The 10,599-nt window shown below is 46.7% G+C and overlaps 1 protein-coding gene across 1 annotated transcript in view; it reads left to right on the top strand.

Annotated features, from left to right (window-relative positions):
* The first annotated feature begins 10,230 nt into the window (after positions 1 to 10,230).
* LOC140372622 (kinase D-interacting substrate of 220 kDa B-like) overlaps positions 10,231 to 10,599 on the top strand; it is a 57,297-nt gene continuing 56,928 nt past the window's right edge. Inside the window, exon 1 of the mRNA XM_072459739.1 lies at positions 10,231 to 10,387. Coding sequence (XP_072315840.1) covers positions 10,265 to 10,387 — 123 coding nt within the window. The 5' untranslated portion in view covers positions 10,231 to 10,264. The remainder of the gene's footprint in view (positions 10,388 to 10,599) is intronic.

Genomic DNA, 10,599 nt, shown 5'->3' with positions numbered 1-10,599 from the left:
GTCCTGTTTAGTCCTGGTTTAGTCCTGGTTTAGACCTGGTTTAGACCTGGTTTAGACTGGTTTAGACCTGGTTTAGACCTGGTTTAGACCTGGTTTAGACCTGTTTTAGACCTGGTTTAGTCCTGGTTTAGTCCTGGTTTAGACCTGGTTTAGTCCTGGTTTAGTCCTGGTTAGACCTGGTTTAGACTGGTTTAGACCTGGTTTAGACCTGGTTTAGTCCTGGTTTAGTCCTGTTTAGTCCTGTTTAGACCTGGTTTAGACCTGGTTTAGACTTGTTTAGACCTGGTTTAGACCTGGTTTAGACCTGGTTTAGACCTGTTTTAGACCTGGTTTAGTCCTGGTTTAGGTCCTGGTTTAGACCTGGTTTAGTCCTGGTTTAGTCCTGGTTTAGACCTGGTTTAGACCTGGTTTAGACCTGGTTTAGACCTGGTTTAGTCCTGGTTTAGACCCTGGTTTAGTCCTGGTTTAGTCCTGGTTTAGACCTGGTTTAGACCTGGTTCTGACCTGGTTTAGTCCTGGTTTAGTCCTGGTTTAGACCTGGTTTAGACCTGGTTTAGACCTGGTTTAGACCTGGTTTAGTCCTGGTTTAGACCTGGTTTAGTCCTGGTTTAGTCCTGGTTTAGACCTGGTTTAGACCTGGTTCTGACCTGGTTTAGTCCTGGTTTAGTCCTGGTTTAGACCTGATTTAGTCCTGGTTTAGACCTGGTTTAGACCTGGTTTAGTCCTGGTTCTAGACCTGGTTTAGTCCTGGTTTAGTCCTGGTTTAGTCCTGGTTTTGACCTGGTTTAGTCCTTGTTTAGTTTCTGGTTTAGACTTGGTTTTAGACCTGGTTTGGACCTGGTTTAGTCCTGGTTTAGTCCTGGTTTAGACCTGGTTTAGACCTGGTTTAGACCTGGTTTAGACCTGGTTTAGACCTGGTTTAGGCTTGGTTTACTCCTGGTTTAGTCCTGGTTTTAGACCTGGTTTAGACCTGTTCTGACCTGGTTAGTCCTGGTTTAGTCCTGTTTAGACCTGGTTTAGTCCTGGTTTAGACCTGGTTTGACCTGGTTTAGACCTGGTTTAGTCCTGGTTTAGACCTGTTTAGTCCTGGTTTAGTCCTGGTTTAGTCCTGGTTTTGACCTGGTTTAGTCCTTGTTTAGTTCTGGTTTAGACTTGGTTTAGACCTGGTTTGGACCTGGTTTAGTCCTGGTTTAGTCCTGGTTTAGACCTGGTTTAGACCTGGTTTAGACCTGGTTTAGACCTGGTTTAGACCTGGTTTAGGCTTGGTTTAGACCTGGTTTAGTCCTGGTTTAGTCCTGGTTTAGACCTGGTTTAGACCTGGTTTAGACCTGGTTTAGTCCTGGTTTAGACCTGGTTTAGTCCTGGTTTAGACCTGGTTTAGACTTGGTTTAGACCTGGTTTAGTCCTGGTTTAGTCCTGGTTTAGACCTGGTTTAGACCTGGTTTAGTCCTGGTTTAGACCTGGTTTAGACTTGGTTTAGACCTGGTTTAGTCCTGGTTTAGTCCTGGTTTAGACCTGGTTTAGACCTGGTTTAGACCTGGTTTAGTCCTGGTTTAGACCTGGTTTAGTCCTGGTTTAGTCCTGGTTTAGTCCTGGTTTTGACCTGGTTTAGTCCTTGTTTAGTTCTGGTTTAGTCCTGGTTTAGACCTGGTTTAGTCCTGGTTTAGTCCTGGTTTAGTCCTGGTTTAGACCTGGTTTAGACCTGGTTTAGACCTGGTTTAGACCTGGTTTAGGCTTGGTTTAGACCTGGTTTAGTCCTGGTTTAGTCCTGGTTTAGTCCTGGTTTAGACCTGGTGTAGACCTGGTTTAGACCTGTTTTAGACCTGGTTTAGTCCTGGTTTAGTCCTGGTTTAGACCTGGTTTAGTCCTGGTTTAGACCTGGTTTAGACCTGGTTTAGTCCTGGTTTAGTCCTGGTTTAGACCTGGTTTAGACCTGGTTTAGTCCTGGTTTAGACCTGGTTTAGTCCTGGTTTAGACCTGGTTTAGACTTGGTTTAGACCTGGTTTAGTCCTGGTTTAGTCCTGGTTTAGACCTGGTTTAGACCTGGTTTAGTCCTGGTTTAGTCCTGGTTTAGTCCTGGTTTAGACCTGGTTTAGACCTGGTTTAGTCCTGGTTTAGTCCTGGTTTAGACCTGGTTTAGACCTGGTTTAGTCCTGGTTTAGTCCTGGTTTAGACCTGGTTTAGACCTGGTTTAGTCCTGGTTCAGTCCTGGTTTAGACCTGGTTTAATCCTGGTTTAGTCCTGGTTTAGACCTGATTTAGTCCTGGTTTATTCTTGGTTTAGTCCTGGTTTAGACCTGGTTTAATCCTGGTTTAGTCCTGGTTTAGACCTGGTTTAGTCCTGGTTTAGTCCTGGTTTAGACCTGGTTTAATCCTGGTTTAGTCCTGGTTTAGACCTGGTTTAGTCCTGGTTTAGTCCTGGTTTAGACCTGGTTTAGACCTGGTTTAGACCTGGTTTAGACCTGATTTAGTCCTGGTTTATTCTTGGTTTAGTCCTGGTTTAGACCTGGTTTAATCCTGGTTTAGTCCTGGTTTAGACCTGGTTTAGTCCTGGTTTAGTCCTGGTTTAGACCTGGTTTAATCCTGGTTTAGTCCTGGTTTAGACCTGGTTTAGTCCTGGTTTAGTCCTGGTTTAGTCCTGGTTTAGACCTGGTTTAGACCTGGTTTAGTCCTGGTTCAGTCCTGGTTTAGACCTGGTTTAATCCTGGTTTAGTCCTGGTTTAGACCTGATTTAGTCCTGGTTTATTCTTGGTTTAGTCCTGGTTTAGACCTGGTTTAATCCTGGTTTAGTCCTGGTTTAGACCTGGTTTAGTCCTGGTTTAGTCCTGGTTTAGACCTGGTTTAATCCTGGTTTAGTCCTGGTTTAGACCTGGTTTAGTCCTGGTTTAGTCCTGGTTTAGACCTGGTTTAGACCTGGTTTAGACCTGGTTTAGACCTGGTTTAGTCCTGGTTTAGTCCTGGTTTAGTCCTGGTTTAGACCTGGTTTAGTCCTGGTTTAGTCCTGGTTTAGTCCTGGTTTTGACCTGGTTTAGTCCTGGTTTAGTCCTGGTTTAGACCTGGTTTAGTCCTGGTTTAGTCCTGGTTTAGACCTGGTTTAGACCTGGTTTAGACCTGGTTTAGTCCTGGTTTAGTCCTGGTTTAGACCTGGTTTAGACCTGGTTTAGTCCTGGTTTAGACCTGGTTTAGTCCTGGTTTAGACCTGGTTTAGACCTGGTTTAGTCCTGGTTTAGTCCTGGTTTAGTCCTGGTTTAGTCCTGGTTTAGACCTGGTTTAGACTTGGTTTAGACCTGGTTTAGACCTGGTTTAGTCCTGGTTTAGTCCTGGTTTAGTCCTGGTTTAGACCTGGTTTAGACCTGGTTTAGACTTGGTTTAGACCTGGTTTAGACCTGGTTTAGACCTGTTTTAGACCTGGTTTAGTCCTGGTTTAGTCCTGGTTTAGACCTGGTTTAGACCTGGTTTGGACCTGGTTTAGTCCTGGTTTAGTCCTGGTTTAGACCTGGTTTAGTCCTGGTTTAGACCTGGTTTAGAACTGGTTTAGTCCTGGTTTAGTCCTGGTTTAGACCTGGTTTAGACCTGGTTTAGACCTGGTTTAGTCCTGGTTTACACCTGGTTTAGACCTGGTTTAGTCCTGGTTTAGACCTGGTTTAATCCTGGTTTAGTCCTGGTTTTGACCTGGTTTAGACCTGGTTTAGTCCTGGTTTAGTCCTGGTTTAGACCTGGTTTAGTCCTGGTTTAGTCCTGGTTTAGACCTGATTTAGTCCTGGTTTATTCTTGGTTTAGTCCTGGTTTAATCCTGGTTTAGACCTGGTTTAGACATGGTTTAGTCCTGGTTTAGTCCTGGTTTAGACCTGGTTTAGACCTGGTTTAGACCTGGTTTAGTCCTGGTTTAGTCCTGGTTTAGTCCTGGTTTTGACCTGGTTTAGTCCTTGTTTAGACCTGGTTTAGACTTGGTTTAGTCCTGGTTTAGTCCTGGTTTTGACCTGGTTTAGTCCTGGTTTAGACCTGGTTTAGACTTGGTTTAGACCTGGTTTATACCTGGTTTAGTCCTGGTTTAGTCCTGGTTTAGACCTGGTTTAGATCTGGTTTAGACCTGGTTTAGACTTTGTTTAGACCTGGTTTAGTCCTGGTTTAGTCCTGGTTTAGTCCTGGTTTAGACCTGGTTTAGACCTGGTTTAGTCCTGGTTTAGTCCTGGTTTAGTCCTGGTTTAGACCTGGTTTAGACCTGGTTTATACTTGGTTTAGACCTGGTTTAGTCCTGGTTTAGACCTGGTTTAGACCTGGTTTAGACCTGGTTTAGTCCTGGTTTAGACCTGGTTTAGACCTGGTTTAGACTTGGTTTAGACCTGGTTTAGTCCTGGTTTAGTCCTGGTTTAGACCTGGTTTAGACCTGGTTTAGTCCTGGTTTAGTCCTGGTTTAGTCCTGGTTTAGTCCTGGTTTAGACCTGGTTTAGACCTGGTTTAGTCCTGGTTTAGACCTGGTTTAGAACTGGTTTCGTCCTGGTTTAGTCCTGGTTTAGTCCTGGTTTAGTCCTGGTTTAGACCTGGTTTAGACCTGGTTTAGTCCTGGTTTAGACCTGGTTTAGTCCTGGTTTAGACCTGGTTTAGACCTGGTTTAGTCCTGGTTTAGACCTGGTTTAGTCCTGGTTTAGTCCTGATTTAGACCTGGTTTAGACCTGGTTTAGTCCTGGTTTAGTCCTGGTTTAGTCCTGGTTTAGACCTGGTTTAGACCTGGTTTAGTCCTGGTTTAGACCTGGTTTAGTCCTGGTTTAGTCCTGGTTTAGACCTGGTTTAGTCCTGGTTTAGTCCTGGTTTAGACCTGGTTTAGTCCTGGTTTAGTTCTGGTTTAGACCTGGTTTAGTCCTGGTTTAGTCCTGGTTTAGACCTGGTTTAGACCTGGTTTAGACCTGGTTTAGTCCTGGTTTAGACCTGGTTTAGACCTGGTTTAGTCCTGGTTTAGACCTGGTTTAGACCTGGTTTAGACCTGGTTTAGTCCTGGTTTAGTCCTGGTTTAGTCCTGGTTTAGACCTGGTTTAGACCTGGTTTATACTTGGTTTAGACCTGGTTTAGTCCTGGTTTAGACCTGGTTTAGACCTGGTTTAGACCTGGTTTAGTCCTGGTTTAGTCCTGGTTTAGACCTGGTTTAGACCTGGTTTAGACTTGGTTTAGACCTGGTTTAGTCCTGGTTTAGTCCTGGTTTAGACCTGGTTTAGACCTGGTTTAGTCCTGGTTTAGTCCTGGTTTAGTCCTGGTTTAGTCCTGGTTTAGACCTGGTTTAGACCTGGTTTAGTCCTGGTTTAGACCTGGTTTAGAACTGGTTTCGTCCTGGTTTAGTCCTGGTTTAGTCCTGGTTTAGTCCTGGTTTAGACCTGGTTTAGACCTGGTTTAGTCCTGGTTTAGACCTGGTTTAGTCCTGGTTTAGACCTGGTTTAGACCTGGTTTAGTCCTGGTTTAGACCTGGTTTAGTCCTGGTTTAGTCCTGATTTAGACCTGGTTTAGACCTGGTTTAGTCCTGGTTTAGTCCTGGTTTAGTCCTGGTTTAGACCTGGTTTAGACCTGGTTTAGTCCTGGTTTAGACCTGGTTTAGTCCTGGTTTAGTCCTGGTTTAGACCTGGTTTAGTCCTGGTTTAGTCCTGGTTTAGACCTGGTTTAGTCCTGGTTTAGTTCTGGTTTAGACCTGGTTTAGTCCTGGTTTAGTCCTGGTTTAGACCTGGTTTAGACCTGGTTTAGACCTGGTTTAGTCCTGGTTTAGACCTGGTTTAGACCTGGTTTAGTCCTGGTTTAGACCTGGTTTAGACCTGGTTTAGACCTGGTTTAGTCCTGGTTTAGTCCTGGTTTAGACCTGGTTTAGACTTGGTTTAGACCTGGTTTAGACCTGGTTTAGTCCTGGTTTAGTCCTGGTTTAGTCCTGGTTTAGACCTGGTTTAGACTTGGTTTAGACCTGGTTTAGTCCTGGTTTAGTCCTGGTTTAGTCCTGGTTTAGACCTGGTTTAGACTTGGTTTAGACCTGGTTTAGACCTGGTTTAGTCCTGGTTTAGACCTGGTTTTGACTTGGTTTAGACCTGGTTTAGACCTGGTTTAGACCTGGTTTAGTCCTGGTTTAGACCTGGTTTAGACCCGGTTTAGTCCCGGTTTAGTCCCGGTTTAGTCCCGGTTTAGTCCCGGTTTTGACCTGGTTTAGTCCTGGTTTAGTCCTGGTTTAGTCCTGGTTTAGACCTGGTTTAGTCCTGGTTTAGACCTGGTTAAGACCTGGTTTAGTCCTGGTTTAGACCTGGTTTAGACCTGGTTTAGTCCTGGTTTAGACCTGGTTTAGTCCTGGTTTAGTCCTGGTTTAGACCTGGTTTAGACTTGGTTTAGACCTGGTTTAGTCCTGGTTTAGTCCTGGTTTAGACCTGGTTTAGACCTGGTTTAGACCTGGTTTAGTCCTGGTTTAGACCTGGTTTAGACCTGGTTTAGTCCTGGTTTAGTCCTGGTTTTGACCTGGTTTAGTCCTGGTTTAGTCCTGGTTTAGTCCTGGTTTAGACCTGGTTTAGACCTGGTTTAGTCCTGGTTTAGTCCTGGTTTAGTCCTGGTTTAGTCCTGGTTTAGACCTGGTTTAGTCCTGGTTTAGACCTGGTTAAGACCTGGTTTAGTCCTGGTTTAGACCTGGTTTAGACCTGGTTTAGTCCTGGTTTAGACCTGGTTTAGTCCTGGTTTAGTCCTGGTTTAGACCTGGTTTAGACTTGGTTTAGACCTGGTTTAGTCCTGGTTTAGTCCTGGTTTAGACCTGGTTTAGACCTGGTTTAGACCTGGTTTAGACCTGGTTTAGTCCTGGTTTAGACCTGGTTTAGACCTGGTTTAGTCCTGGTTTAGTCCTGGTTTAGTCCTGGTTTTGACCTGGTTTAGACCTGGTTTAGTCCTGGTTTACACCTGGTTTAGACCTGGTTTAGTCCTGGTTTAGACCTGGTTTAATCCTGGTTTAGTCCTGGTTTTGACCTGGTTTAGACCTGGTTTAGTCCTGGTTTAGTCCTGGTTTAGACCTGGTTTAGTCCTGGTTTAGTCCTGGTTTAGACCTGATTTAGTCCTGGTTTATTCTTGGTTTAGTCCTGGTTTAATCCTGGTTTAGACCTGGTTTAGACATGGTTTAGTCCTGGTTTAGTCCTGGTTTAGACCTGGTTTAGACCTGGTTTAGACCTGGTTTAGTCCTGGTTTAGTCCTGGTTTAGTCCTGGTTTTGACCTGGTTTAGTCCTGGTTTAGACCTGGTTTAGACTTGGTTTAGTCCTGGTTTAGTCCTGGTTTTGACCTGGTTTAGTCCTGGTTTAGACCTGGTTTAGACTTGGTTTAGACCTGGTTTATACCTGGTTTAGTCCTGGTTTAGTCCTGGTTTAGACCTGGTTTAGATCTGGTTTAGACCTGGTTTAGACTTTGTTTAGACCTGGTTTAGTCCTGGTTTAGTCCTGGTTTAGTCCTGGTTTAGACCTGGTTTAGTCCTGGTTTAGTCCTGGTTTAGTCCTGGTTTAGACCTGGTTTAGACCTGGTTTATACTTGGTTTAGACCTGGTTTAGTCCTGGTTTAGACCTGGTTTAGACCTGGTTTAGACCTGGTTTAGTCCTGGTTTAGTCCTGGTTTAGACCTGGTTTAGACCTGGTTTAGACTTGGTTTAGACCTGGTTTAGTCCTGGTTTAGTCCTGGTTTAGACCTGGTTTAGACCTGGTTTAGACCTGGTTTTGACCTGGTTTAGACCTGGTTTAGTCCTGGTTTAGTCCTGGTTTAGACCTGGTTTAGTCCTGGTTTAGACCTGGTTTAGAACTGGTTTCGTCCTGGTTTAGTCCTGGTTTAGTCCTGGTTTAGTCCTGGTTTAGACCTGGTTTAGACCTGGTTTAGTCCTGGTTTAGACCTGGTTTAGTCCTGGTTTAGACCTGGTTTAGACCTGGTTTAGTCCTGGTTTAGACCTGGTTTAGTCCTGGTTTAGTCCTGATTTAGACCTGGTTTAGACCTGGTTTAGTCCTGGTTTAGTCCTGGTTTAGTCCTGGTTTAGACCTGGTTTAGACCTGGTTTAGTCCTGGTTTAGACCTGGTTTTGACCTGGTTTACACCTGGTTTAGACCTGGTTTAGTCCTGGTTTAGACCTGGTTTAGTCCTGGTTTAGTCCTGGTTTAGACCTGGTTTAGTCCTGGTTTAGTCCTGGTTTAGACCTGGTTTAGTCCTGGTTTAGTTCTGGTTTAGACCTGGTTTAGTCCTGGTTTAGTCCTGGTTTAGACCTGGTTTAGACTTGGTTTAGACCTGGTTTAGTCCTGGTTTAGACCTGGTTTAGACCTGGTTTAGTCCTGGTTTAGACCTGGTTTAGTCCTGGTTTAGTCCTGGTTTAGACCTGGTTTAGACCTGGTTTAGACCTGGTTTAGACCTGGTTTAGTCCTGGTTTAGACCTGGTTTAGACCTGGTTTAGTCCTGGTTTAGTCCTGGTTTAGTCCTGGTTTTGACCTGGTTTAGTCCTGGTTTAGTCCTGGTTTAGTCCTGGTTTTGACCTGGTTTAGACCTGGTTTAGACCTGGTTTAGTCCTGGTTTAGACCTGGTTTAGACCTGGTTTAGTCCTGGTTTAGACCTGGTTTAGTCCTGGTTTAGTCCTGGTTTAGACCTGGTTTAGACCTGGTTTAGACCTGGTTTAGTCCTGGTTTAGACCTGGTTTAGTCCTGGTTTAGTCCTGGTTTTGACCTGGTTTAGTCCTGGTTTAGTCCTGGTTTAGTCCTGGTTTAGACCTGGTTTAGACCTGGTTTAGTCCTGGTTTAAACCTGGTTTAGACCTGGTTTAGACCTGGTTTAGACCTGGTTTAGTCCTGGTTTAGACCTGGTTTAGACCTGGTTTAGTCCTGGTTTAGACCTGGTTTAGTCCTGGTTTAGTCCTGGTTTAGACCTGGTTTAGACCTGGTTTAGACCTGGTTTAGACCTGGTTTAGTCCTGGTTTAGACCTGGTTTAGACCTGGTTTAGACCTGGTTTTGACCTGGTTTAGTCCTGGTTTAGACCTGGTTTAGTCCTGGTTTAGTCCATGTCAAACTTTAGAGCCCGTGTTAATAACTCCTCCTCTCCTTCTCCTCTCCCCTCCTCTCTCCTTCTCTCCTCTCTCCTCCTCTCTCCTCTCCCTCCTCCTCTCCCCTCCTCTCTCCTTCTCTCCTCTCTCCTCCTCTCTCCTCTCCCTCCTCCTCTCCCCTCCTCTCTCCTTCTCTCCTCTCCCCTCCTCTCTCCTCTCTCCTTCTCTCCACTCTCTCTCCTCTCCTCCTCTCCTTCTCTCTCCTCTCCTTCTCTCCTCTCTCTCTCCTCTCCTCCTCTCCTTCTCTCTCCTCTCCTTCTCCTCTCTCCTCCTCTCTCCTCTCCTCCTCTCCCCTCCTCTCTCCTTCTCTCCTCTCTCCTCCTCTCTCCTCTGTCCTCCTCTCCCCTCCTCTCTCCTTCTCTCCTCTCCCCTCCTCTCTCCTTCTCTCCTCTCCCCTCCTCTCTCCTTCTCTCCTCTCCCCTCCTCTCTCCTTCTCTCCTCTCTCTCTCCTCTCCTTCTCCTCTCTCCTCCTTTCCTCCTCTCTCCTCCTCTCCTCCCTCCTCCTCTCCCCTCCTCTCTCCTCCTCTCTCCTCCCTCCTCCTCTCCCCTCCTCTCTCCTTCTCTCCTCTCTCCTCCTCTCTCCTCTCCCTCCTCCTCTCCCCTCCTCCCTCCTCCTCTCCTTCTCTCCTCTCTCCTCCTCTCTCCTCCGTCCTCCTCTCCCCTCCTCTCTCCTTCTCTCCTCTCCCCTCCTCTCCCCTCCCCTCTCCTCTCCTTCTCTCTCCTCTCCTTCTATCTCCTCCTCTTTCCTCCTCTCTCCTCTCCCCTCCTCTCTCCTTCTCTCCTCTCTCCTCCTCTCTCCTCTCCCTCCTCCTCTCCCCTCCTCTCTCCTTCTCTCCTCTCCCCTCCTCTCTCCTCTCTCCTTCTCTCCTCTCTCTCTCCTCTCCTCCTCTCCTCCTCTCCTTCTCTCTCCTCTCCTTCTCCTCTCTCCTCCTCTCTCCTCTCCTCCTCTCCCCTCCTCTCTCCTTCTCTCCTCTCTCCTCCTCTCTCCTCCGTCCTCCTCTCCCCTCCTCTCTCCTTCTCTCCTCTCCCCTCCTCTCTCCTTTTCTCTCCTCTCCTTCTCTCCTCTCCCCTCTCCTCTCCTTCTCTCCTCTCCCCTCCTCTCTCCTTCTCTCCTCTCCCCTCCTCTCTCCTTCTCTCCTCCTCTCCTCCTCTCTCCTCCTCTCAGGACACTCTGCGTCGCAGACAAAGACCTGTCACTCGTCAGATGTCTCTGGACTTGTCTAAACTCATGTTGGCTGAAGACTGGTTCAATGACATCAGTCCTCAGAGCATGAGACGTCTCCTCAACATCGTGTCCCTGACAGGACGGCTGCTCCGAGCCAATCAGGTGAGAGAACCAAGCCAGAGAGCCAATCAGGTGAGAGAACCAGGCCAGAGAGCCAATCAGGTGAGAGAGCCAGGCCAGAGAGCCAATCAGGTGAGAGAACCAGGCCAGAGAGCCAATCAGGTGAGAGAACCAGGCCAGAGAGCCACGCTCGCTTTAGCTCACTGACACTAGCTTTAGCCACGCCCCTCACACACGCTAGCTTTAGGCACGCC

This window comes from Eucyclogobius newberryi, unplaced genomic scaffold, assembly GCF_026437365.1.
Source record: "Eucyclogobius newberryi isolate DKJ021-1_F unplaced genomic scaffold, fEucNew1.0.hap1 SCAF_267, whole genome shotgun sequence".
Taxonomy (NCBI): Eukaryota; Metazoa; Chordata; class Actinopteri; order Gobiiformes; family Gobiidae; genus Eucyclogobius; species Eucyclogobius newberryi.
The sequence above is the reverse complement of the archived record's forward strand: the minus strand, read 5'-3'. Positions and strand labels throughout refer to the sequence as shown.